We start from the raw sequence: 25,029 nt of genomic DNA on the forward strand, positions 1-25,029 counted from the left end.
CGACAAACAAGTGAACCTCGATAAAAAATCATTGTGTTCATCTTTGATTCCGAGGTGATTGGTCTTTATTGTTATTCACTCTTGTGATTGATTGGTTCCTTCATCTACACGACGGTATAACCTTCTTGATCACTCTCTTTACTTTACCATAAACTAGTTGACAAGCTCTTTAGTGTAGCTAGTTGTGAGAGCTTGCTTGCTTGGTTAGTGTGACTCTTTAGTTAGCCTTTGAGAACACACTAACATAGGGTAGTGTCATAGCTATCGAGTGAATAGATACTATCTAAACTAGAATTATGGTAGGTGGCTTGCATTTTGAGTAGACTAGCGCAATACTTGCTTCGCCTCATAATAGTCTAACCATTTTGTTAAGTGTTGTTGAAGAAATTTTTATTAGTCTATTCACCCTCCCTCTAGCCATTAGGACCTTTCACTTGGCTGAAGGTTTGAGGATGTATTAGATGGAAATATGCGCACTTGGTTGCACATTCAAGCTTGTGCATTGTATCCCCGTTGTAGTATGGTTTTTTCTATACTCAAATTCAAAATTTTAAAAGAAATAGACGCCATTGAGTTCATTGCCGCGATCATTTGTAATTAGGGGCTCCACCATTTCGTGTAACATTCTCTTTTGTCTATCACCTGTTTGTCAACTTGATAAATCTCATTAGTTCTCTAATTACGTAGTAATTATCACCAAAACCCACAGTTAGAGCTTAATTACACTTACACAACCCTTCGTTCTTCCAAGCTTAGACTTTGACTCCCGGTTTAAAGGGGAAATGGTTCGAACACATCAAAGCACCTGAGCTTCTTTAACTAAAATGGTCTTAAGATCGAGCTCTCATTTTCTTTATTTAATCTTCAACTAAAATAAGTTTTATTGTGAATCGTCTTATCATTTTTAAAACTACGCAATGCCTACACCCTTTAATGAATAGCAGGGTTGAAAAGTGTATGCTATACTTCGATTAAGTCCCTCCCTAACCAAATTGACATACTTATATTTCTTGACAACACATAGTGCCCTTCATTCGTCTTATCATTTTAGTTAAAGAAGCTCAGGTGCCTTGATAATGTTCCCTCTCCTAACAACCCCAGCCTTGACCACAGCTACATGTAGGCATCCTTTTACTTGCACCTCTATTAGACTTTATGTATCTTCTATAAGTTTGATGAGATGTAATAGTATTATCTTATCATTATTATTTCCTCTATTATAAAATATAAATGATGTCTAGTTGTTATAAGTCGAACCATTTTAAGTTTGATCAAATTATTACTAGTAAATAGTATTAACATCTACTAAACCAAACTGGTAAACAATAAAGTACATTCCATAGTGTATCAAATGAAGCTCATTTGTTATGGTAAACTTACGACAGCAAAAAAATCTCATACATTTCATAGATGATGCTTTTGTGGTATACTTTTACTCACGTCTCATTCTCATCTTCTTCCTCTTTTTTTTCCAAAAGGTGCTCACATCTCAAATGACATCTGATAATTTCAACCGTTTGATGCAGCTAAAATCTCATATTAGGTACAATTTCTTATACTCTTCTTATGGAAATGAACTTAAAAAAAGTGTACAATTTCTAATAATAATTCCTGCGTTCTATATAGCCAAGTGAAAGTCGAATCAACTGGCTGGTGGTCTGCTGCCTGCAGCTGCAGCGCACACGCCCACACCTGCGTGCTGCGTGCCTGATGGCTGATGCCGTGACCAGCCCGAGACACCGGATCCTTCAGTGCTGTACCACGTTTTCATATCAGCGCTGCAAAACAAAAGGCTTTCGTGCCATTTGCCCTCCGGTCCGGCCGCCTTCTCCGCGAGCGCTAGGAGTAATAAACGGCAGGCACCAATCTCGGAGGCAACGCCTAGACGCGCAAGCGGAAGGAAGGGGGAGCGCAACACTCGCGGTCGCGGGGGGAGAGAGAGACAAGGGGGGCGGTCACACACACGCCGACCGCGCGAGCTAGCGAGCGAGCGAGATCCCCCTCTCCCGCTGCCGGATCCGATCTCACCTGACCTCGTCGCCGCCTGCCGTGGGAGGGAGAAGAGGAAGAGGAGCAGGCGGCGGAGATGGCACCGGTGTCGGCGCTCGCCAAGTACAAGCTCGTCTTCCTGGGGGACCAGTCCGTCGGCAAGACCAGCATCATCACCCGCTTCATGTACGACAAGTTCGACAACACCTACCAGGTACGGCGGCCCGCACGCTTCCTTCCCCTGCTCCGATCTCGATCGATCCCTCGCCTGCTATTCGTGTCATCTCGCCGCGTCGGGGCTGGGTTAGTGGGTTGGATCCAATTGGGCGGGCCAGATCCAGCGCAGGAGGATCGGTAGGTCGATGTGATCCGGGGCTGGGTGATCTATCCTGCGCCCGATTGGATCGGGGTGGTTCCGGTAGTTAGGCGTAAAAACCATAACTCCGTATCTATCCTTGTTTTTATCTGGGTCTATGATGATGCTGTTTCATCAAACAATGGAATGCTCATGACGCATGATCAAGGAGGATGAATTGCCTTATTTATGCCTCTACTATCGTTGCAATTACATGTGAGGCGAATTTTTTTTGCACTGTTCTTAAGAGGTGGTTGTATGATTGATTGCCTGTTTGGATCACTTACGTGTGAGGCTTACCGTTATAATCTGGGCTTGCCTGACCCAGTGGTGATGCTATATTATTGGTAGGATTGCCTGATTGGATCACAGGTCCTTGACATTGTTCTCTGGGATGCCCAAGCCAAAATCTGTGTATTGGGACAGAGATTGTGATGTGAATAGCCTGCCACCGAATTCTTGCCCTTGTAATGTAAGGAAGCCAAAGTATTTTTCTGTATTACTAGGATGCTACTTTCACAAGGGACTTCTGTCCTATCTATGGGCTTGGCACTTTACAGTAAGCACTAGCATGGCAACCTAACTTTTTTAGGCACTATTTATGATTTGGAAATCTTAAGAAATGTAAGTCACAATTGATTTTGACTGCCTCTTTGCATTTATTTTATGGTGTACTGTATTGGTTGTTTGAGTGATTATTTTGAGCACTCAGCAGACTATTACTACTATAGTACTATGTTGAGTTAATTCCTGTAATTTTGGCTTGTTGTACAGTAATGCTGGTTAGTCTATCCAGGTTTGCTCAAAGTTGTTTTCTTTGGTATGCAGGCTACAATTGGTATTGATTTCCTGTCAAAGACAATGTACCTTGAAGATAGAACTGTGAGACTCCAACTCTGGTATGGTGACTACTGTATCTGTTAGCCTGTATGCCCCCTTGAGATCTACAGACTGTTGACCTTATGCATGTTTTGTTTTCTTTGCAGGGATACAGCTGGTCAGGAAAGGTTCAGGAGTTTAATTCCAAGCTATATCAGAGACTCTTCAGTTGCTGTCATTGTATTCGATGTTGCAAGTAATCTCTCTCTCTCTCTCTCTCTCTCTCTCTCTCTCTCTCACACACACACACACACACACACACACACACACTTTAGAAAAAAATGATATCAGGTGCACATCAGTAGCAACAATGACTAGGAACTTTTATCTTTTAAGACATAAACGTTTACTAGTTTGTTCTTACCTTTATTTGTTTCATGGTGTAGGCAGGCAGTCCTTCTTAAATACATCTAAGTGGATAGAGGAAGTTCGCACTGAGAGGGGCAGTGATGTTATCATTGTGCTTGTTGGGAACAAAACTGACCTTGTTGACAAGAGGTTGGTGGTGTTACACTTGCCTGATTTCTGTAGTTTTGTTGGTTGCTCTATGTATCTTTTGTTTGGCTTTAAATTCTTTGGTCTCTCTCATGTCAAATATAATTCTCCAGATGTTTTTCTGTGTCATCTATTATTGTTCTAAAATTGGCAGTTTAGTTCTCCCATTTATTTGCCTTGTCGTTTGATACTGACAACAAAATTCATACCAAGCAAAAAATAACTTCAAAATATTTGGATTGAATTTCCTGAAGGGCGGGCCTAGTGCAAGCGGTAGAGTCTTACCGCCTATGACCGGAAGGTCCCGGGTTCTAGTCGCGGTCTCCTCGCATTGAACAGGCGAGGGTAAGGCTTGCCACTGACACCCTTCCCCAGACCCCGCACAGAGCGGGAGCTCTCTGCACTTGGTACGCCCTTTTTATTTGGATTGAATTTCCTAGGAATTTTGAGGTGGATATCACCCTTAACTTTGTGATTCAGAAGAATCCCATGTGCTGGTTGCTGAGTATATCAAGTGGGACCTGGGTCCAGGGCTCAACCTCAGTGAGGCATTTAGAGCATTCTTCTGAAGCACAGATCTTGGGTTGGCATTTAGCAAAAAGCTGGAAGCTTTGCTTTCTTTAATCCTAGATTTACTTAGCATATGCTATATATCTTTACTCATTGTGTATGAGCGTTTTTTTTTGTTTTTTTGTTTTTTGTCACTAGAACTGGAATCAGACATCTATTGGTATACCCATTGCTTTTATGACTTTCTAGGTCTTCTGTATTTAAGTGATTATTTCCAGCTTAGCTAAATTAACTAAATTACCACTTGTCTTGTAGAATCAGTCGTCATTGAGGTATTTATGTAATTTGAAGAAGTATGTCACTCTTATATTCTTGCTGAAATTCTGTTGCATCTCATGGAACAGACAAGTCTCGATAGAGGAAGGGGAAGGCAAGGCGAAGGACCTTGGTGTCATGTTTATTGAAACCAGTGCTAAAGCTGGGTTTAACATTAAGGTATGCTTCAGAAATATAAACTGCTTAGATGTCTTATTTCATAAGTTGGGTTCATAGAGCATGCGATTTTTTTCTCTAAAGTTCAGAGTAGTGTGTTTTTCTTTGGAAAGGCCTTCATTTTTCTGCCTGTCTGTATGTGTTTATAACTTTATATGTGAACCGACTTGTTTGTTTTGCACTGACCACCACAAACTTGTGAGCAGGCGCTGTTCCGTAAAATTGCTGCTGCACTTCCTGGAATGGAGACACTCTCATCAGCGAAGCAGGAAGACATGGTTGATGTGAACTTGAGGTCCGGCAATGCAAACTCGTCCCAGTCTCAGGCTCAGGCTGGGGGATGCAGTTGTTAGTTGCAGTCTCTGACACTTGCTGCTCATGATCTCTGAGACCCTGAGCATCAGAACGTGTTATCACTGATGCTTCTCTCGGGAAGGAGAGTTGATTGCCTCTCAGCCAGTGAACACACCATAGTCTTTACCCGGTGAATGGACCATTTGCATTGGAACGATACGTTTTATGAGTTCTCTAGTGTTATTTCCTCGGTGGCCTAAGCTAGCAACAGTGTATAGTTGGGTTGGCACTGCAAACTTCTACCATTCGAGTTGGGTATTAGAGCTAGTTATTGGTTCATGTTGAACTTATATATTTTCCGTCTTGTTGCAGTTAGCTTGAGTCATGCTTGCTATGTGTCCCAAACATGTATTGGAATTTGGAATTTTTGTAAGCTAAAATAAGGCCAGCACGGCAATAGCCCCACATGATATCCTATCGTTCAAACCATGATATCCTAAATTTATATCGTTCAAACCTTTTGATTTTTAATAACATGTGAATAATTAATTGAGTTGGGGCAGTGGAGTCAAAAAGGCCCCATGCGTCGTAACGTTTTGCTTTCCTAATAACACGTGAAATATTAATCGAGTTGGGGGAGTGGAGTCAAAACGCCCGCTGTGTTAGTTCTCTGTGCCGTCATTGCGGAGCTTGTAGGGTTTGATTGGTTGCATCTCTATCAAGGGCACTTTGGTACAAGTCTCAGGCATGTTCGTTTTGCTGAATTTTGGCTGCCGTTGGTGTTGATTTCTTGTAAGAGAAAAATATTATTCTTTAGCTAAAAAGTAGTGCTGAAGAACAGAGTGTTAGCTGTTCGGGTATGCTCAGCTTGGTTGTATTTGCTTATGCAGTGTACGCACCTGCTCCGCAGCCTTGAGAAGGTTGGGCTCCTTCCTAGTAGAGCTCGACGAAAAAACTCGTGGATCGCTAGCACGCTCGGCTCGTTTACTTTTTTCTAATGAGTCAAGTTAGCATTTTAGCTCATTAACTTAATGAGCTCGAGCTAAACAAGCCAAATACCTTGTAGTTTGACAACCTAGCAGTAAATACCACCCTAACTGGCCATTTGACTATTTGAGAGTGCGTAGAGCTCAAGGAATTGTAGTGTGAGTTGAGGCTCATCTCTAGTTGCCCTAGCCACTAAAGTGCTTAAGGATTCACTATGTGGAGCATAGGTGCTTTGCGAAGTGCTTATGTTAGTTAGACCACTATTTATGTGCTTACTCTAGGTTTAGGCCTAGTGTTTAGTGAGGTTTGCACACCTCTCACTACTCGTTGCTTGTGCGCACTATTGTTGTACGTCAGAGGAGGCTTGTAGTCTTATGAGCCCATGCGAACCACGTTTGTGGTGCATCCGCCACCATGTATCGGAGGAAAAAGAGGCCCACGGTGGTCTGGCCGGAAACTTGTCGGTGAAGACAACAGAGAGCAGCTCGGGAGGGACCATCTTGGAGACTCATTTGCTCATGGGGAAGACTCTAGGCTATCCACGGAGTTACTCGACCAAGAGCTTGGCCCTTGCGAGGGACCTCCGACGAGGATTAGGGGAAAACGTGTGCTTCTCGATACTTTGGTAAAAATATCGGAGTCATTAACAGGAGTTTGCATTTCTATCTTATTTAAGCTTCCAAATTTATATTTGTGTATTTAGGTTGTGTGCTTTACATTCCTAGTTTAGCTTGTTAAGCCAGTGATAGGTTTGGAATCTAGCTTGCATAACTCTTTAGCGGTAGAGATATTGACACACCTGACAAAAACCTAGTTGCATATCTAAATAGATCACCTGCATTTTCACTCTCTACTGTTGTGCATTTACTTTTGTTGTTCAATTCATAGAGTGGTGATATTAGGACTTGTCATCCTAAGGAGAAATCTGAGCTAAAACTTTCAATTATAGTGACATATAGCTTAGTGCTTATCTCGAGACTAGAAGACACTAGTTAGAGGTCGTTTAATGAATGAGTGTGCGGCCGCCACTTTTTTCTTTTCCTCCTCGGATGAACAGCGCATCAGAATGCAGAGCGATGGGAAACAACAGGGCATTTACCACTTGGGCCCACCCACCTCCACCTTTTCTTTTCCTGGGCTGAACAGCGCATCTAGATGGGCCACACGCGCACACCAGGCCGGTGGGCCGAGCGACCAGCCACAGTATAATGGCCTGAAAAAAAGTCCCTCACCGGCTCACGCTGTCACGCAGCGTACCAACACGCAGTCGTCGGATCGACGGAGCGTAGACTCGTAGGAACCGGTCCCTCTCCACTTCTCTCGTGCACCCAGCAGCCTCCCCAGATCAAACACCACCCCTCTGCCAAAAAAAAAAAAAAAAAAAAAGATCAAACACCACCCCGCACGGTTATAAGAAAAAAAAATCAAAAAAAAAAAAATCAAACCCCCACCCTCTTCACCACCATCCTCCCCGAGTCGTCCTCTCCCCTTCCTTCCCCGATTCGCCCCGTCTTCCCAAGCCCTACCTTCGTTCCTCCGCTAGCGACAAAACCCTAACCCTAACCGGCGGGGATGGCGACGCCGCCGCCCTCCTCCGCCGCTGCCGCGGTTGACCTATATGAGACGGCCTCGCAGCCGGACGCCTCCGCCGCCGGCGACGCCTACACTTTTCTCGAGTTCAACACGCAGGGGGACGACTTCGATTACCCCGACTTCCCAGAGCTCTCCCAACCGCCGCCTCGATCCACGCCGCTAACGTCCTCCGTCCCAGGCGCCGGCGCGTTGTCCTCGTCGTGGCCTGCCCCACCGCCGCCGCTGTCCGACGCGGCCTCCCCGGAACCCGATCTCACGCCTCACGACGTTCCCATCCCGCCGGCCTCCTCCTCCTCGCCGTCGCCGCGGTCCGCCTCCAAGGCGCGCTCGTCGGCTGCGGCGGATGGGCTCGCCTCCGGGGTTGCCGCACTCAGCTTCGAGGAGCCTGTAGGAGCCGGCGCCGGGGAGGACGGGTACGACTACGGCAAGGGAGACTTCGTGGAACACGCCTGCCGGTACTGCGGGATCCACAATCCTGCGTGCGTGGCGAGGTGCAACGTGCCCTCCTGCCGCAAGTGGTTCTGTAACTCGCGGGGGAACACCTCTGGCTCCCACATTGTCAACCACCTGGTTTGTCACATAGACATAGCTTTGTTAGAATTTAAGATTAAGACTACTGAGCTTGCTTTTAATTTGTTGATAATTACTTAGAAATTGAACGGGTGAGAGCTATGTCTTACAAATTTGTTGATAATTGCTTAGAAACCGAACTGAGTGAGAGCTCTGTCTCACAAAATTCTACCGCTTTGCATCAATTTTAGGCTTTTTTGGTCGTTAAAAGAAGACATCATGCTTTATTAGTTTATTGGGCTGTACTTGATGGCTCTATTAGTAAACTAATGTTCAGACGTTGTGGTAGCATGTTTTTTTTTGTATTATATATATGTGGGAGTGGCTAAGGAGGTGATCAGTTATTAGTTAGATTTTGTATTTTTTATGGTATGTGATAGTGGCGGTGTATCTACTTGCTGTAATTTGTTATAATCCTGGTGGCCGCGCTGCATTTATGTGCCTTTATACTTGGAACGTTTTCTGGTGGAAGTAATTATATAGATAAAATAACTTTGAGGCGAATGTCATGTTAATTATCTCTTGAATTAGGTTTAGAATAAGCAAGTGTGGAGTATACTTGTTGTATCTCTTGGAGTTGTTGGGAATGCGACGATTGCTAGATGTGCGTGTTTGGTTTTGCTGTGTAGTATTGAATTTTGATTTTTTTTTGCGCTATTGGAGTGGTTGCTACATTTTTGTGAATGTGATTCCTATTTTGGTAGCTCGGATCTTAATTGTCCAGACCCATTTGCAAAGGTTCCATGGCAATATTGTTAAACAGTTCGTTAGGAAGCTAACTGTATTTGAAGTTAAGACCATCTCGTTCCTATTTGGTAGCTAGGGTCTTAATTGTTAAGTCTCATTTGCAAGATGTCGCTGATACCATCGTCTAACTAGTTTGCTAGCAGTTTAATTATATTTTCAGTGAAGACCATCTCAAACCGTATAAGAGTAGGAGTGTAGGACATAATGGTTTGACGGCAACAGGGCTATATCTTTTTTATTTTATTTTTAAATTGTCCCTTACCATTGAAAGCCTATTTTGTGACACCTATGTTTGTTCAACTTATTATATTGCAACCCTGATTCCTTATTGAGAAGCTCTGTGGTGTTCCATAAGCAACTTTACTATCCTTAAGGCCACCCACAGCATGCAAGTACACCATTGTTCTGGCATTGATGCCCACCACTTTGTGCTATGGTGCTTGTCCAAGCAAACCAAGTACTGGTACAAGTACATGCAGAAAATGCTTAATACAAAAGCTGAGGCATGGGTCCATTTGCAAGTGAAATGATTCAAATGAAGGATGGAGAGAATGGGGTGGGAGAAAAGTGATGATATTCTATTCAGTTTATCTAGTTCTAGAATGATTATATGATTCTACTCCCTGAAACGAACATGTATATGTGAATCAAGCTCCAGTGGTTTGGCAATGAGGCGGAATTTCTAGCTTGATCTACGATGTCAATGCTCTAACAGTGAACCGTTGGCCTACTCTATTATAAGCATATACTTGCTACCTGTAGTCAACCATAAGCTTTGTATACAAATGAATTCCTTGAGTGTAGGCTAGATCACTCTTTCTTAAGCATATGCTTGCTGCAGCAATAATCCACCTACCTTTTACCTATTTAAATGAAATTAATGCTGTGTGCAGGGTCATAACCATATATGTATCATTTGCAGGTGAGGGCAAAGCATAAGGAAGTGTGCCTTCACAAGGATAGCCCTTTGGGAGAAACAATTCTCGAATGCTACAACTGTGGTTGCCGGAATGTATTTCTTCTTGGGTTTATCTCAGCAAAGTCGGAGAATGTTGTCGTTCTATTATGCAGAGAGCCATGTTTAAGTGTTAATGCACTGAAGGATATGAATTGGGATCTCAGCCAGTGGTGCCCACTTATCGATGACAGATGTTTCTTGTCGTGGCTTGTAAAGGCAAGTGTTTCTTCATGATGATTTCTTAGGTCTGTCTGTCATGCATTTGTGCATGGCTAGTAACTTTCTGATGGTTGAACAATTTACTTTCTTCCAGGTACCTTCAGAGCAGGAGCAGCTAAGAGCTCGCCAAATTAGTGCTCAGCAAATTAACAAAGTGGAAGAGCTCTGGAAGACAAATCCTGATGCATCTCTTGAAGATCTTGAAAAGCCCGGTGTAGATGATGAACCTCAGTCAGTTGTTTTGAAGTATGAAGATGCTTACCAGGTTAAAACTTTCTAAAGTTCTGTATTCTATTACTTGAGCTTACTTTTTGTTGGTGCTTTACTTCTACACTCAATCTGTCGAAGCACATATTTTTACCTAGCATTCTAACGCATATCCTGCCCCGGTTTTTTGCCAGTACCAAAATGTTTTTGCACCACTGATAAAGCTTGAGGCCGATTATGACAAGGTACCGTGTTCTGATTACGAGATCATGTTTCTTATCTTTTCCAGCACAAAACTGAATTGTGTTACTGTTTTATATGTTGTTACAGATGATGAAAGAGTCACAGAGCAAGGATAATGTAACTGTCCGGTGGGATATTGGGTTGAACAAGAAGCGTGTAGCTTACTTTGTCTTTCCAAAGGTTTGTTCAATAACTGAAATGTATGGGATTAATGAATTAATACTGTCATTATATAGTGATCTGTTGTAGACTATGTTTGGTATTGCTTCGTGATACTCTTTTGCCTAACACATGGGAAACAACTATGTATATTAGGAAGACAATGAGTTGAGGCTTGTGCCTGGAGATGAGCTACGCTTGAGATATCCTGGTGATAGCTCACATCCCACATGGCAATCTGTGGGACATGTGGTAATTAGAAGCACGTTGATAATCTTAATTGGGCCAATTTTATCTTTGTGCCTGTGCTAAGGACATTGTTCTTTCAGATTAAGCTCACTGCACAAGAGGAGGTGGCACTTGAGCTTCGTGCTAGTCAGGTATAAGGCGGTATGTTTTTTCTCATGTTTCTTTTTAGCATTTGCTCAGCCTATTGTAACGTTTTCCCTGGATTTCAGGGGGTGCCTACTGAGCTAAACGTTGGATTCAGTGTGGATTTTGTTTGGAAGAGTACCAGTTTTGATAGGATGCAAGGAGCGATGAAAACTTTTGCTGTGGATGAGACAAGTGTCAGTGGGTGAGTTCAATATGTGATCTTGTGAATAGGATTACGACATGTCGTTGACATTATAAAGTTGATAGAGGAACAAGACTCTTCGATAGAAAATAACTTCATCAAATCCAAAAGCACTTCAAATATTATTAGTTGGCGAACTCTTTGATTGTTTCTGATACATACACTGTTTCATTGGTTAACTACGTGCACACTGCAGAATATTCTTAGTAGCTGTAATAAGATTTAATTTAGTTCATTCATTCTTGTATAATTCCGCTCTTCTGTAGTGTTTGTTATAGTTGTATCACTATTAACAAAGTTTACTGTGTCCGTTCTCTCACACAGATACATATACCATCACCTTTTGGGGCATGAAGTTGAGCATCAAATAATACGTAATACCCTGCCAAGACGCTTTGGTGCACCTGGACTTCCAGAACTAAATGCTTCCCAGGTACATTATATATATATATATATATATATATCCTATCTTATTTGTACTATGTTTCCTATCTTTTTTTTGCTTGTCTTGTCTTCTTTTAACATGGTACTTCATGCCTTTGATTAACATGGTTGTCTTCTGTTCTGGGACAATCTGTGAATATTATACATTTTTAATTTTGGGTGCAGCTTCGCAAGCTTGCTGCTGTTATGATCTGTGTATGTATATTATTATTGACTGTTTGATCTGATGTTGTCTTCTGTATTATTTGGTGTGTGTTCAGGTTTTAGCAGTTAAAAGTGTCCTGCAGAAGCCAGTTAGTTTGATTCAAGGTCCACCTGGCACCGGAAAAACTGTCACATCTGCTGCAATTGTGTATCACATGGCAAAACAAGGTCAAGGACAGGTATAGGATTATTAAAAGTATGCTGTTTGATTTGGTGATATATATAGGGAGAATTGTCTGGCCTCTAATTTTGTCAAATTTGTAGGTTCTTGTATGTGCCCCAAGTAATGTTGCTGTTGATCAGCTGGCAGAGAAGATAAGCTCAACCGGTCTCAAGGTATCATTGAAATCTTATTTAAATTTCTGCAGTTCTCCAACTTGTTTTATATTTATAGTTGTATGCCAAAGCTGTTTGGAGGATTAACCGAGTATTGTCTGTATGGTTGACTGCAGTACTCAACTGTGAACCTGTCACGAGTACTCCAGTAGTATGTGATAATGATATTCAACTAAGAATTTGTGAATAATCATAGCATGATAAATAACAGAATTCTCCATTCCACCCGCCGTGACCACCTTTTCAGTATCCAACTTCTGTTAGTGCTGTTGTCCTGATATTGATTCGTTATTTAGTGATTTCTGTTATTAATTTTGATTCGTGCTACAGGTTGTTAGGTTGTGTGCAAAATCTAGAGAAGCTGTTTCATCTCCTGTTGAGCATCTGACACTTCATTATCAGGTACTTCGTCTTGTTGCTTTTATGGAAATTAATCTTTCTATGAATGTCACTGATGCTTATGTAAAATCTTGCAGGTTAGGCACCTTGATACCTCTGAAAAGAGTGAATTGCACAAGCTACAACAACTGAAAGATGAACAAGGTAATCCATGTTTAAGTATTGTGATACCATTGTGCGACAATCAAGCATTTTTGAGGGATGTGATGTGCAGAGATTATTGAGTGAGTATTCTTACAAGCATATTATACTATTTCAGGTGAATTGTCCAGCAGTGATGAGAAGAAGTACAAGGCACTAAAGCGTGCCACTGAAAGAGAGATACTGCAGAGTGCCGATGTCATTTGTTGCACCTGTGTTGGTGCTGGAGATCCTCGTCTTTCAAACTTCCGTTTCCGACAAGTAATTATTATCACCTCCTGCTGTCTCAGGTTAACAATGATTCCTGTTGTGTAATATATCCTGAGGCAACAGTGAACTTTATTGTCAGGTTCTTATTGATGAGTCCACACAGGCAACAGAACCTGAATGTCTTATTCCTTTGGTGCTTGGTGTCAAGCAGGTAAAAATATAATTTTTTTGTTTTATTTTATTATCCTTTATTTATACTCTTGCAATTGTAGGTTGTCCTTGTCGGAGATCATTGCCAACTGGGTCCAGTCATCATGTGCAAAAAAGCAGCCCGTGCAGGGTTAGCACAATCTCTCTTTGAACGCCTTGTTATCCTTGGAGTGAAGCCATTCAGGCTACAGGTAATACTTGCATCTGATGTATTATGCCTCAACAGCGCTACCTTGGTGTTATTATTCTTTCCCTGCTTCATCCTGCAACTTTGGCACCACATGTATAAAGGCTATGATTTTTCTTGCCTTATTGTTTTATTAGTTCTAGGCTTCTAGCAGTTACTTACATGTTTCTGTAGAGATAATTATTCCTCTCATTAGACATTTTGGAAACTATTGTTTTTGTACTCCCTCTGTCATAAGTTTGGTCAAGTTTGTAAAAAGAAAAATAATATTTATGATATCAAATGAACATCGTTCGATCCATTATGCAACTATTTTCATAATTTACTTCTTTGATATGGTAGGTGTTAATACTCTTCTCTACGAATTTGGTCAAATTTAGGATAGTTTCACTTAGGATAAAACAAAAAATGCTTATATTCTGGGACGGAGGGGGGTGTCAGATTTTTACAATAACAACAACAAAGCCTTTAAGTCCTAAACAAGTTGGGGTAGGCTAGAGTTGAAACCCAGCAGAAGCAATCAAGGTTCAGGCACGTGAATAGCTGTCTTCCAAGCACTCCTATATAAGGCTAAGTCTTTGGGTATATTCCATCCTTTCAAGTCTCCTTTTATTGCCTCTACCCAAGTCAACTTCGGTCTTCCTCTGCCTCTCTTCACGTTACTATCCTGGCCTAGGATTCCACTACGCACCGGTGCCTCTGGAGGTCTCCGTTGGACATGTCCAAACCATCTCAACCGGTGTTGGACAAGCTTCTCTTCAATTGGTGCTACCCCTAATCTATCACGTATATCATCATTCCGAACTCGATCCCTTCTTGTATGACCGCAAATCCAACGCAACATACGCATTTTCCGCGACACTTATCTGTTGAACATGTCGTCTTTTCGTAGGCCAACACTTCTGCACCATACAACATAGCAGGTCTAATCGCCGTCCTATAAAACTTGCCTTTTAGCTTCTATGGTACCCTTTTGTCACATAGGACACCAGATGCTTGCCGTCACTTCATCCACCCTGCTTTGATTCTATGGCTAACATCTTCATCAATATCCCCGTCTTTCTGTAGCATTGATCCTAAATATCGAAAGGTATCCTTCCTAGGCACTACTTGACCTTCCAAACTAATATCTTCCTCCTCCCGAATAGTAGTGCCGAAGTCACATCTCATATACTCAGTTTTAGTTCTACTGTAGTCTAAAACCTTTGGACTCCAAAGTCTCCCGCCATAACTCCAGTTTCTGATTCACTCCTTGTTCGGCTTTCATCAACTAGCACTACATCGTCCACGAAAAGCATACACCAAGGGATATTCCCTTGTATGTCCCTTGTGACCTCATCCATTACTAAGGCAAACAAATAAGGGCTCAAAGCTGACCCTTGATGTAGTCCTATTCTAATCGGGAAGTCATCCGTGTCTCCATCACTTGTTCGAACTCTAGTCACAATATTGTTGTACATGTCCTTAATGAGCCCGACGTACTTCGTTGGGACTTTATGTTTGTCCAAAGCCCACCACATAACATTCCTTGGTATTTTATTATAAGCCTTCTCCAAGTCAATAAAAACTATGTGTAGGTCCTTCTTCTCCCTATACCGCTCCATAACTTGTCTTATTAAGAAAATGGCTTCCATGGTTGACCTTCTGGGCATGAAACCAAATTGGTTCATAGAGACCCGCGTTATTGCTCTCAAGCGATGCTCGATAACTCTCTCCCATAGCTTCATAGTATGACTCATCAACTTAATTCCCCGGTAATTAGTACAACTTTGAATATCCCCTTTATTCTTGTAGATCGGTACCAATATACTTCTCCTCCACTCATCAGGCATCTTGTTCGATCGAAAAATATGGTTGAACAGCTTGGTTAGCCATACTATAGCTATGTTCCCGAGACATCTCCACACCTCGATTGGGATACCATCCGGTCCCATCGCCTTACCTCCTTTCATCCTTTTCAACGCCTCTCTGACCTCAGATTCTTGGATTCTCCGTACAAAACGCCTATTGGTGTCATCAAAAGAGTCATCCAACTGAAAGGTTGTGTCCGTATTCTCACCATTGAACAATTTATCAAAATACTCTTGCCATCGATGTTGGATCTCATCCTCCTTCACCAAGAGATGCTCCCTTTCATCCTTAATGCACTTAACTTGGTTGAAGTCCCTTGTCTTTCTCTCACGAACTCTAGCCATCCTATAAATGTCCTTCTCTCCTTCCTTCGTACTCAAACGTTGGTAAAGATCCTCGTACGCTCTACCCTTTGCCACACTTACAGCTCGCTTTGCAGTCTTCTTTGCCACCTTGTACTTCTCTATGTTGTCCACACTCCTGTCATGGTACAATGCGTCTATAACACTCTTTCTTCTCCTTAATAGCCCTTTGGACTTCCTCGTTCCACCACCAAGTATCTTTAGCCTCGCCTCTGCTTCCTTTGGTTACTCCACACACCTCTGAGGCCACCTTCCGAATGTTGGTTACCATCTTCTCCCACATGTTGTTTATGTCTTCTTCTTTCCAAGAGCCCTCTTTGATAACCCTTTCCTTGAATACCTCTGACGTCTCCCCTTTCAGTTTCCACCATTTTGTTCTTTCAATCTTAGCTTGTTTATCCCTACGGGCACGCACCTGAAAACGAAAGTCTGCCACTAAAAGCTTATGTTGAGAAACAACACACTCCCCTGGTATCACCTTGCAACCCAAGCATGCTCGTTTGTCCTTTCTTCTTGTGAGAACAAAGTCAATCTGGCTAGAGTGTTGTCCGCTACTGAGGGTCACTAGATGAGATTCTCTCTTTCTAAAGAAAGTGTTGGCTATCATCAGGTCAAAAGCTACCGCGAAGTCTAGAACTTCCTCCCCCTCCTGATTCCTACTACCATACCCAAAACCTCCATGAACTACCTCGAAACCTGCGCTTGTAGTACCTACATGCCCATTAAGATCTCCTATAAAAAGCTTCTCACTACTGGGTACAGCTCTAATCAGGCCATCTAAGTCTTCCCAGAACTGTCTCTTAGCACTCTCGTCGAGGCCTACTTGGGGGGGCATATGCACTAATTACGTTCAAGACCATATCACCAATGACAAGCTTGACTAAGATAATCCTATCTCCTTGCCTTCTCACTCCCACCACACTATTCTTGAGGCTCTTATCAATCAAAACTCCTACTCCATTTCTATTCGCAACTGTCCCTGTGTACCAAAGCTTGAAACCTGTATTGTCCACCTCCTTCGCCTTGTGACCCTTCCATTTAGTCTCTTGAACGCATAATATATTTACACGCCTCCTAATCGCGGTATCAACTAATTCTCTTAACTTACCTGTAAGCGACCCTACATTCCAACTGCCTAAACGGATCCTAGTTGGTTTGACTAGCTTTCTTACCCTTCGCACCCGTCGAATCAGATGTGAAGACCCTTGCTCATTTCTCACTACACTCGGGCGCCGATGTAGCGCGCCACTAAGGATGCGACGACCCAATCCTTGATCACTTGACACCGTGCCCAGATCGCGACACGGCGCGTCACGGGGGTGACGACCCGACCCTTGCTCATTTAACACCATACCCGGGTTCTGATATGGCGCGTCGCTAAGAGGGTTACGCCCCAACGATTTTCTTTCGGGTTTCATCTCCATTAGAATGGCTAGATTTAACGTTGGCTCGCCACGCCTAACATAGCGCTGTGTTTGTCATGCGAGCACCTAACCTTTTTTATATGGAATATATATTTGATGGTAAAGTAAAAATATACATTTTCTGAAAGAACCATCGAGTTACTTGGTTATTGTGTGTCAACAATCTATGGCCCTGAGCTTTTTGTACTTCACATAAATGAATTCATGGTGATGTTAATATCTGATTTTTCATGCTGTTATCAATCTGTTAAGTTATGTCAAAACTTTAAACAATGGCATTGCCATGATTAGTAGTTACATTTAGAAGTGAGCTGATAACTCCATACCATCAACGATAATTCTAACTCAAATCATCTCTGATTTATAGGTCCAGTATAGAATGCATCCTTGCCTCTCAGAGTTTCCATCCAACTGCTTCTATGAAGGCACACTGCAAAATGGAGTGACTGTTAATGAGAGGCAATCATCTGGAATTGATTTTCCTTGGCCTGTTCCAAATCGGCCTATGTTCTTCTATGTGCAGGTAGCTTCTTTGATAATTATCGAAATATTATTATGTTTCATACACAAACTCTTCCTTATTTGGATGTGCTGCATATTTATACAAATTTCTGCAGATGGGACAAGAAGAGATCAGTGCTAGTGGGACATCGTATCTCAATAGAACTGAAGCTGCAAATGTTGAAAAAATTGTAACAACATTTTTAAGAAGTGGTGTTGTACCAAGCCAGGTATTTTTACTCATTGTGTCTGATCATCTCATGACCAGATATTCTTTAGTTTATATGAAGTCAAAATCCCTGAGACGGCCTGTACTCGTGCATTTTTAACACACAGATTGGAGTTATCACACCTTATGAAGGACAAAGGGCATACATCGTAAATTACATGTCAAGGAATGGCTCTCTTCGCCAACAACTTTACAAGGAAATCGAGGTCGGCCATAAAACTTGCAAAAACATAGCTTTAATCCGTCTTATAGAAGGTTGCTTTGGTTAAGTTTTATACCTCTTGCAGGTTGCTAGTGTAGACTCATTTCAGGGTAGAGAGAAAGACTACATTATTCTGTCTTGTGTTAGAAGCAATGAGCACCAGGTATGCTTCTTTGCGGTTTTATTCATTTGATGTTTATGATGTAGAAGTACTATGTCACTATGTGGTGGTTTGCCAATTTAATCATGATGAATGGCCATTGTCAATCTGCAGCTGTCAGTTTTGTATAGCATGGAGTTCCTTGTGTGTGTGTAGTATAAGCAGTTGATGCATGAAACTATCAAGGCTATGTTGATGTGGAGTATTCCTGGATGGGGTATCCATTGTTCATTTATTTTTTATCTCGGCGGCGTTCGTCATTTTCATTTGCAATCATTGTACTGTCATGTTTGTAGCTTAGCGTGTGATTGGTTGCTTGCATGAGCCTTAGCCTGCATTAGAACTTATGCAGCAGAACCCAAACCGACATAAACATATGCAATGTCTTGGTGTTTTGTTTTCCTGCACAGGCAAGCCCTGTTTGGTAAAATTATGTTAGGTTGCTTACATCGTGTTGCATGTAGTCAACTCCAAATCTGGTGTGCCTTATGGTAGGTGAGAGTTTCATTTGTGTGCCCGTCGGCTTGTGCAAATCTGCATTTCCTAATATGACCAAATCTGGCGTATTAGGTAATGCTGCTTTGGGCCTGCTTTGAGCACTGTGCAATCCTGTATAAGACCCTTTGCGAGCAACCAACCAAACACGGGCAAACTGCATTGCACAATCCTGGCAGGCAGCCAAACATGCCCTTGCCTCTTTGTGCTTAAGTAGCAAACTGTTGTGTAAATTTATGCCTTCTATGCTCTTTCAGGGAATTGGGTTTCTCAATGATCCGCGCAGGTTAAATGTTGCGTTAACTCGTGCACGTTATGGCATAGTTATTCTTGGTAATCCAAAAGTACTAAGCAAGCAGCCACTTTGGAATAGCTTGTTGACACATTACAAGGTAATACATTTGAACGCTGATTTGGGATTGTTGTTACTGTTATTTCTTTTGTTATTAACAGTATGACCAGTGAAGAACAATATTATTTTTTTCTGTTTTGAATTTTACATACATAGCTTGTGTATTTAGGAGCATGAGTGCTTGGTAGAAGGGCCTTTGAACAACTTAAAGCAGAGTATGGTGCAATTTCAGAAGCCAAAAAAGGTGAATGCTTTGCCCTCAGATGTCTACTGCAAGGTGTCATGTCATGTTTGTTTTTCTATCTCAATCAATGCTATTTGGTAAGCAGATATATAATGACCAGAGGTTGTTCCTGGGCGGTGGTCAAGGTGTTATGCATGGGGCTGGGGCCTCAAGCCAAGCAGCAGATAAGAGAAGTGGCAGGGGGAAAGGTATGCACAGTTTACTTATTCATGTTGTATTTGTTTTACATAGATAGTTACGGTTCACCCTCTGACTCCCTGCTCAAAAGCAGGACAATCATTTGTTCCTTATGGTCCTCCAAATGGGGTGCATAAGCCTGGTGTGCACCCAGCAGGTTATGCTGTACCTCGTATGCCTTTTCCTCCATTTCCTGGGGCTCCACATTCTCAACCATATGCGATTCCGACCCGGGGTTTGCATGGGCCCATTGGAGCTGTTCCACCGGTGCATCAACCTGGAAGTAGAAACTTTGGGGCACCTCGTTCAAATACTGGTGGGCCTATTGGTGGCCACCTTGCTCATCAACAGAACTCCATGCAAGCTATGGGGGGCATCGGGTCAAACTTTAATTACACTGGCATGGAGAATCCGAGTAGTCAGCCTTCTGGTGGAGCCCAATTGTCCCAAACTGGATTAATGACACAGGTTTGCTTTCCTATCTTATAATACACATGCAATAACAATAGTCACATAGTGACATTTTTCTTTTCAACTTAGATGCCTGTCCAAGGACTAAGTCAAACATTCCGTGATGTTTTTTCCATTGGTGGGATGTCTCAGGTATTGGCAATAAGTGATGCCTGACATTATTATCTTGTACTCTTTATTGATACAATACTCTTTTGCTTGTTTGCTAGGACTTCTTTGTAGACGATTTTAAGAGCCAAGGATCACATGTGCCATACAACATTGCAGAATTTTCTACCCAGGTTTCTATACATTTCACAACATGTTATTTTTTACTCTTTCTGGATTCATATACACAAGCAAATTATGTGGTTGTTGTGAAGTTTAGTTCTTTGTTGGCTCATAGAATTTTTTTTTTTTCCATCGACAGGCTTCTCAGGGCTGGTTATGGCGTTGAGTTTACTCAAGCACCCCAATCTGGATACTCTGGGAGTTACATGAACCAAAATGCACATCCTGGTTACTCCCATATTGGTACAACAAATGACATTGTATCTCAGGTCTGTGCGTTGATATTAGTGCATGGTCGTTATATCAAGTAACCTAATCATTTTTGCATGTCCCTTGGACTTGTATGCTCCTAAACCTGTTGATTTGATCCAGGATCACATGGCCCATGGATCTCATGGAATGTTTACACAAGCGGGATATAATGATCCCTCACAAGATGAGTCGTCTCAGATTCATTATGGAATGGCTGCCGCTGGCCCCCTACAAGTCGCAGGTGGTTGTCTTCTAAATTCTTAATCCATTGTTTCCTTCTCTTGTTGCATATATATGTCTTCTAAATTCTTAATCCATTGTTTCCTTCTCTTGTTGCATATATATAACTAGTAATACTTTTTTACAGAGTATGATGAACCCCTTGTACTCTCAATCATATGCTCACTATAACACCCAACCACAGTCTCTTCAACCTCCTCCCCAAGTGATAATGAAAGCTTGTGATAGGGTGAAGCCACATTTTGGAAGTTTGGTGGGTTGCATCTTTTGGCCCACATGTTGTGCCCTTCTCCGCTATTTCAGAATCGATGGTGCATAGACATCAGATGCAAGCAATGGGAACAAGCATATCATGGCACACTATGTATTGGATATTTATCAGGGCAGGCTTGTACAAGATGGCTATGGCTATTGACCAACGGCCAGTGTTGAGGAGCACAAGGATTGCAACGTATCATGTTCTTGATCGTTGTAGTTCACTACCCGCTTTGACCACAAGGGGGGTCATATTGTGCATCGAGAGAGGTTGACGGCACTACCCTCATCCCTCACCTGTATAGAAAGGCAATCGGGGCCTATAATGGTACGATGTGAATATTCCAGGATTTGCTGCCACTCAGAAGGTCAAGTTGCAGCAATTGCATGCCTCCATGGTACCATGAAGACGCCCTGTAGAGTGGCTTTGTATAGAGGTGTTATAGGTGGGGTGGCCAACCCTTTCGGATATCGCACATGGCAAGATATTTACGTTTACATTTTGTATGCCTCCGATATAGTTTTGATATTTATGCCACAAATGATTTAGGTGATGGTAAAAGTAGTTTGTGATGATTGGAAATTTGGGAGTGTTCTGTGAAAGTGAGTTTGATACTGAAATCTTGTGGGGAACGGCTGATCGTAGTGGGATTTATTTTATAATTTGGATGTTCTGTTCGGGGAAATATTCATGCGTTGGTGCATCACATATTTGTTCAACTTCTTTCAGCAAGTAGCACTTTTGTGAGCGGTCAGCTCTGGAATGAAATCCTTGTGTTTGAAGTTTCTGTTGCCATGGCTCCAGATCGGAGAAATGAGTTTATAGAGGCCACAGCTTTATGTTTGGCTACCTTCTGATTAGCAACTGCATCGCAGTTGAGCTTATAGCTTACGTCTTGTTCTGAGATCAAACGGGATAATTTTAGATCTGTGAGATAATTTTTCATCCTCATCTAAGCACCTCAAGCAGTCTTCTCAAGCTGGGGCCTGTGGGCGTTCTAAGACTGTTTAACCCAGTTATCCATTTAAAAGGGCTTTATTGTTGCTTTACATTTTAATAATACTCCATTTCACATTACATGATGTATTAGCTTTTCTAGATACATAGTTTTTGCTATGCACTTAAATATACATTATGTATAATTTGGAATAGGAGTACAAGGTAAAACAAATATGGGTCTATGGCTTTATTTGAACTGAAATAAATCCTGGTTTTTTATGGCTATATTTAAGCCTTAGCTTTTGTTGATTTCACTCCACATAGCGAACTTCTTACCTATGCTTTGTATCCATGCAACTTATAGCCTCTTTTTTTTTTTCTTCTTCTATACCTCTCATCTAGATACAACTATAGCATACCAACACTATGCACATGCACCACTTGAGCAGACCTACAACTATGTATAGATTTGAAAGACCGTGTCCATACAACTACACAGATTTAAAGACTCAAGACTGTGTCCTTAAAGAGTCATCGAAATCATCCACTTCTTTCTAGGCGATAGTGATAGTTGTATTCCTTTTTGGCTTCTACGTGAGAGACTCTTGGCCCCCCAAGCCCCCAAGTGGAGTGAGTACCCTCTGAGTGCCCGTTTGGCGGGACTCCTAGGGGCTCCGCACTCGACCCTTGTTCATTTCAGATTTGATCTGGTGAGATCCACATGTGTCTCGCCTACATTCTAGCGAGTGTGGCACCCATGAGCACTCGGTGAGTTCAACTACCGTTAGGGATGGCAATGGAGTGAATTCGGGTCGGGTGGAGTCTTGGTGAATCCGAACCCGAACACCAATTCAAATGAAAATTCACTCAGCCACCAAACCGGTGGATCCGCGGAATCCGAAATCCTAAACCCTAAATGCTAAACCCGGTGAATTTTCACCCATGAAGTACAATAAGAGCAATAAGAAATTTTTGGCAACACATGTATATTACATAGATATAAACAAGAGGCAACAAACAACATACAATTTCATGACTCAACTTAGAACAAAATTAATAGGTTACCTAAACAATTAATTAATACTCCATCCGTTTCAAATTATAAGACATTTCGGCTTTTCTAGATGCATAGTTTTTGTTGGCTTTTTTAGATACATAGTTTTTATTATGTACTTAGATATACACTCTCCTAAAAAAACTTAGATATACACGATACATGGTAAAAACAATGTTATAGAAAAAATCAAAACGTCTTATAATCTAGAATGGAGGAAGTACAACCGTCGGTGTAGAAAATAACCAACAAGTAAATATTTGTAGATTTACCGTACGTTGTGATCAGAGGTGGCCTAGTGAAGGGTCGAGATGGCGACTAGAGGGGGGGTGAATAGTCTTTTCTAAAACTTAATCGCGTCGGCTAACCGATACAAATGCGGAATTAAAACTATCGGTCTAGCCAAGACTATACCCCACTATATATGTTCACTAGCACCTTGCAAAGATAACAATTATGCAACAAAGGTGTCGGGCTAGTTAGAGCTCTCCTAACCAATTCTAAGAGCAAGGTTACACAAACCTATACCACTAATATTTTAAGCAACAAGGGAGCTCCTATACTTGCTAGTAAGCAAAAGCACAAAGCTAACTAAGCTCACTAGCAATGCTCAATAACAAGGCAACCAATGCCTAATTAGAGAGCGCAAATACTTAGCTACACAAACTAAGCAATGTGACTAACAAGGTTACACAAACCAAATTAACCACGCACGGGAGCTACTTCTATGCTACACAAGTAAGAAGGTAATTAGCAAGCTACATAAGCTATCTAATTACAAGAGCAACTACACAAGCTTAATATGTATAAAAGTAATTGTAAGCTTGTGTAATGGGGATGCAAACCAACGGGAAGAACAAGGTTGACACGATGATTTTTCTTCTAAGGTTCACGTGTTTGCCAACACGCTAGTCCCCGTTGTGTCGACCGCTCACTTGGTGGTTCGGCGGCTAATTAGCATCACCCGCTAAGCCCGCACGTCGGGCGCCGCAAGAACCTACCCCTTGAGTGAGGGTAGCTCAATGACACGCTTTACTAGAGTTGCTCTTCGCGGCTCCCGCGGGGCGAGCACAATGCCCCTCACAAGCACTTCTCCGGAGCGCCGCACAAGCTTCTTGCGCGCTTCGACGGAGACCACCACCAAGCCGTCTAGGAGGTGGCAACCTCCAAGAGTAACAAGCACCACCGGCTTGCAACTTGATCACCTAGTGCCACTCGATGCAACCTCACGATGCAATCGTACTAGAACTGCTCACTCACACAATCGGATGATCGCTATCAAGTATGTGTGAGATGGAGGGCTCCTAAGCACTCTCAAGCATGGACACAAAGTCCCCCAAGGTGCTCTACGCCAGCCATGGCCGAAGGTCACTTCTATTTATAGCCCCAAGGGCTAAACTAGCCGTTACCCCTTCACTGGGCAACGGTCGGGCCGACCGGACGCTCCGGTCGTGTTGACCGGACGCTGGACCTCAGTGTCCGGTCGCCCGCAGACGGCCATGTGTCCCGATTCCAACGGTCACTTGACTTGACCAGACGCAACAGCTTTCAACTGACCGGACGCTGAACCCCCAGCGTCCGGTCGTTTCCAGTAAGGTACCGACCTCGACCGGACGCGTCCGGTCACACCTGATCGGACGCAGCCAGCGTTCGGTCACACTCCAGCTTTTGCGTCATCGTACGTCAGCCTGACCGGACACAGCCTGCCAGCATCCGGTGCATTCAGATCCAGCGTCCGGTCAGTTGACCGACGCCAGCATCTTTGCGACCAACTCGTTTTTACTTCTAACATCTTCACCCTTGCTCCAATGAGCTAACCACCAAGAATTGCATCCGACGCAATAGAAAATAGGCATTCCATTTTCCTGAAAGCGCTGAATCCCACCTCGCAAGCTCGGCGAGAGGGAGAGAGGGACCCAAAACCCATCTCACCCCTGCAAACACCACCTCCTTTGTAAATGTGCCAACACCACCAAATGTACACCACCATGTGTATGTGTGTTAGCTTTTCACAATCACTTCCCAAAGGATGTTAGCCACTCAACTTGCCACGCCACTCGATCCTAGCGACAATGCAAAGTTAGATCACTCGAATAACACTAGATGACCGATATGCAAACAAGTTTGCCCCTCTTGATAGTACGA

The 25,029-nt window shown here is 42.6% G+C and overlaps 2 protein-coding genes across 2 annotated transcripts; both read left to right on the top strand.

Annotated features, from left to right (window-relative positions):
• The first annotated feature begins 1,798 nt into the window (after positions 1-1,798).
• Positions 1,799-5,484, top strand: LOC136552383 (ras-related protein RABH1b). Its single transcript, XM_066543929.1, has 6 exons — positions 1,799-2,203; positions 3,173-3,243; positions 3,331-3,419; positions 3,610-3,721; positions 4,633-4,723; positions 4,927-5,484. The coding sequence occupies exons 1-6, from the start codon at positions 2,087-2,089 to the stop codon at positions 5,071-5,073; spliced, it is 627 nt and encodes a 208-aa protein (XP_066400026.1). The 5' UTR covers positions 1,799-2,086; the 3' UTR covers positions 5,074-5,484.
• A 1,941-nt stretch (positions 5,485-7,425) lies between these two features.
• LOC136550185 (regulator of nonsense transcripts 1 homolog) lies at positions 7,426-20,691 on the top strand. Its single transcript, XM_066541672.1, is given in 29 exon segments — positions 7,426-8,164; positions 9,834-10,085; positions 10,183-10,353; positions 10,490-10,540; positions 10,626-10,718; positions 10,854-10,949; positions 11,027-11,077; positions 11,156-11,274; positions 11,599-11,707; positions 11,979-12,101; positions 12,187-12,258; positions 12,589-12,660; positions 12,735-12,801; positions 12,917-13,059; positions 13,148-13,219; positions 13,281-13,409; positions 17,410-17,565; positions 17,660-17,773; positions 17,880-17,978; positions 18,060-18,137; positions 18,887-19,021; positions 19,151-19,225; positions 19,311-19,413; positions 19,497-19,870; positions 19,943-20,005; positions 20,083-20,154; positions 20,283-20,294; positions 20,296-20,412; positions 20,516-20,691. Coding segments are annotated over 29 exon segments (3,753 nt in total). The 5' UTR covers positions 7,426-7,573; the 3' UTR covers positions 20,660-20,691.
• Positions 20,692-25,029: the final 4,338 nt, after the last annotated feature.

The sequence above is a fragment of the Miscanthus floridulus genome, chromosome 4, assembly GCF_019320115.1.
Source record: "Miscanthus floridulus cultivar M001 chromosome 4, ASM1932011v1, whole genome shotgun sequence".
Taxonomy (NCBI): domain Eukaryota; kingdom Viridiplantae; phylum Streptophyta; class Magnoliopsida; order Poales; family Poaceae; genus Miscanthus; species Miscanthus floridulus.

Bases quoted from the DNA above. Each gene is read 5' to 3' on its own strand.
- LOC136552383 (XM_066543929.1), top strand. From the start codon at position 2,087: ATGGCACCGGTGTCGGCGCTCGCCAAGTACAAGCTCGTCTTCCTGGGG. The intron at 3,244-3,330 runs GTATGGTGACTA...TTTTCTTTGCAG, and splicing joins ACTGTGAGACTCCAACTCTG to GGATACAGCTGGTCAGGAAA. The intron at 3,722-4,632 runs GTTGGTGGTGTT...CTCATGGAACAG, and splicing joins ACTGACCTTGTTGACAAGAG to ACAAGTCTCGATAGAGGAAG.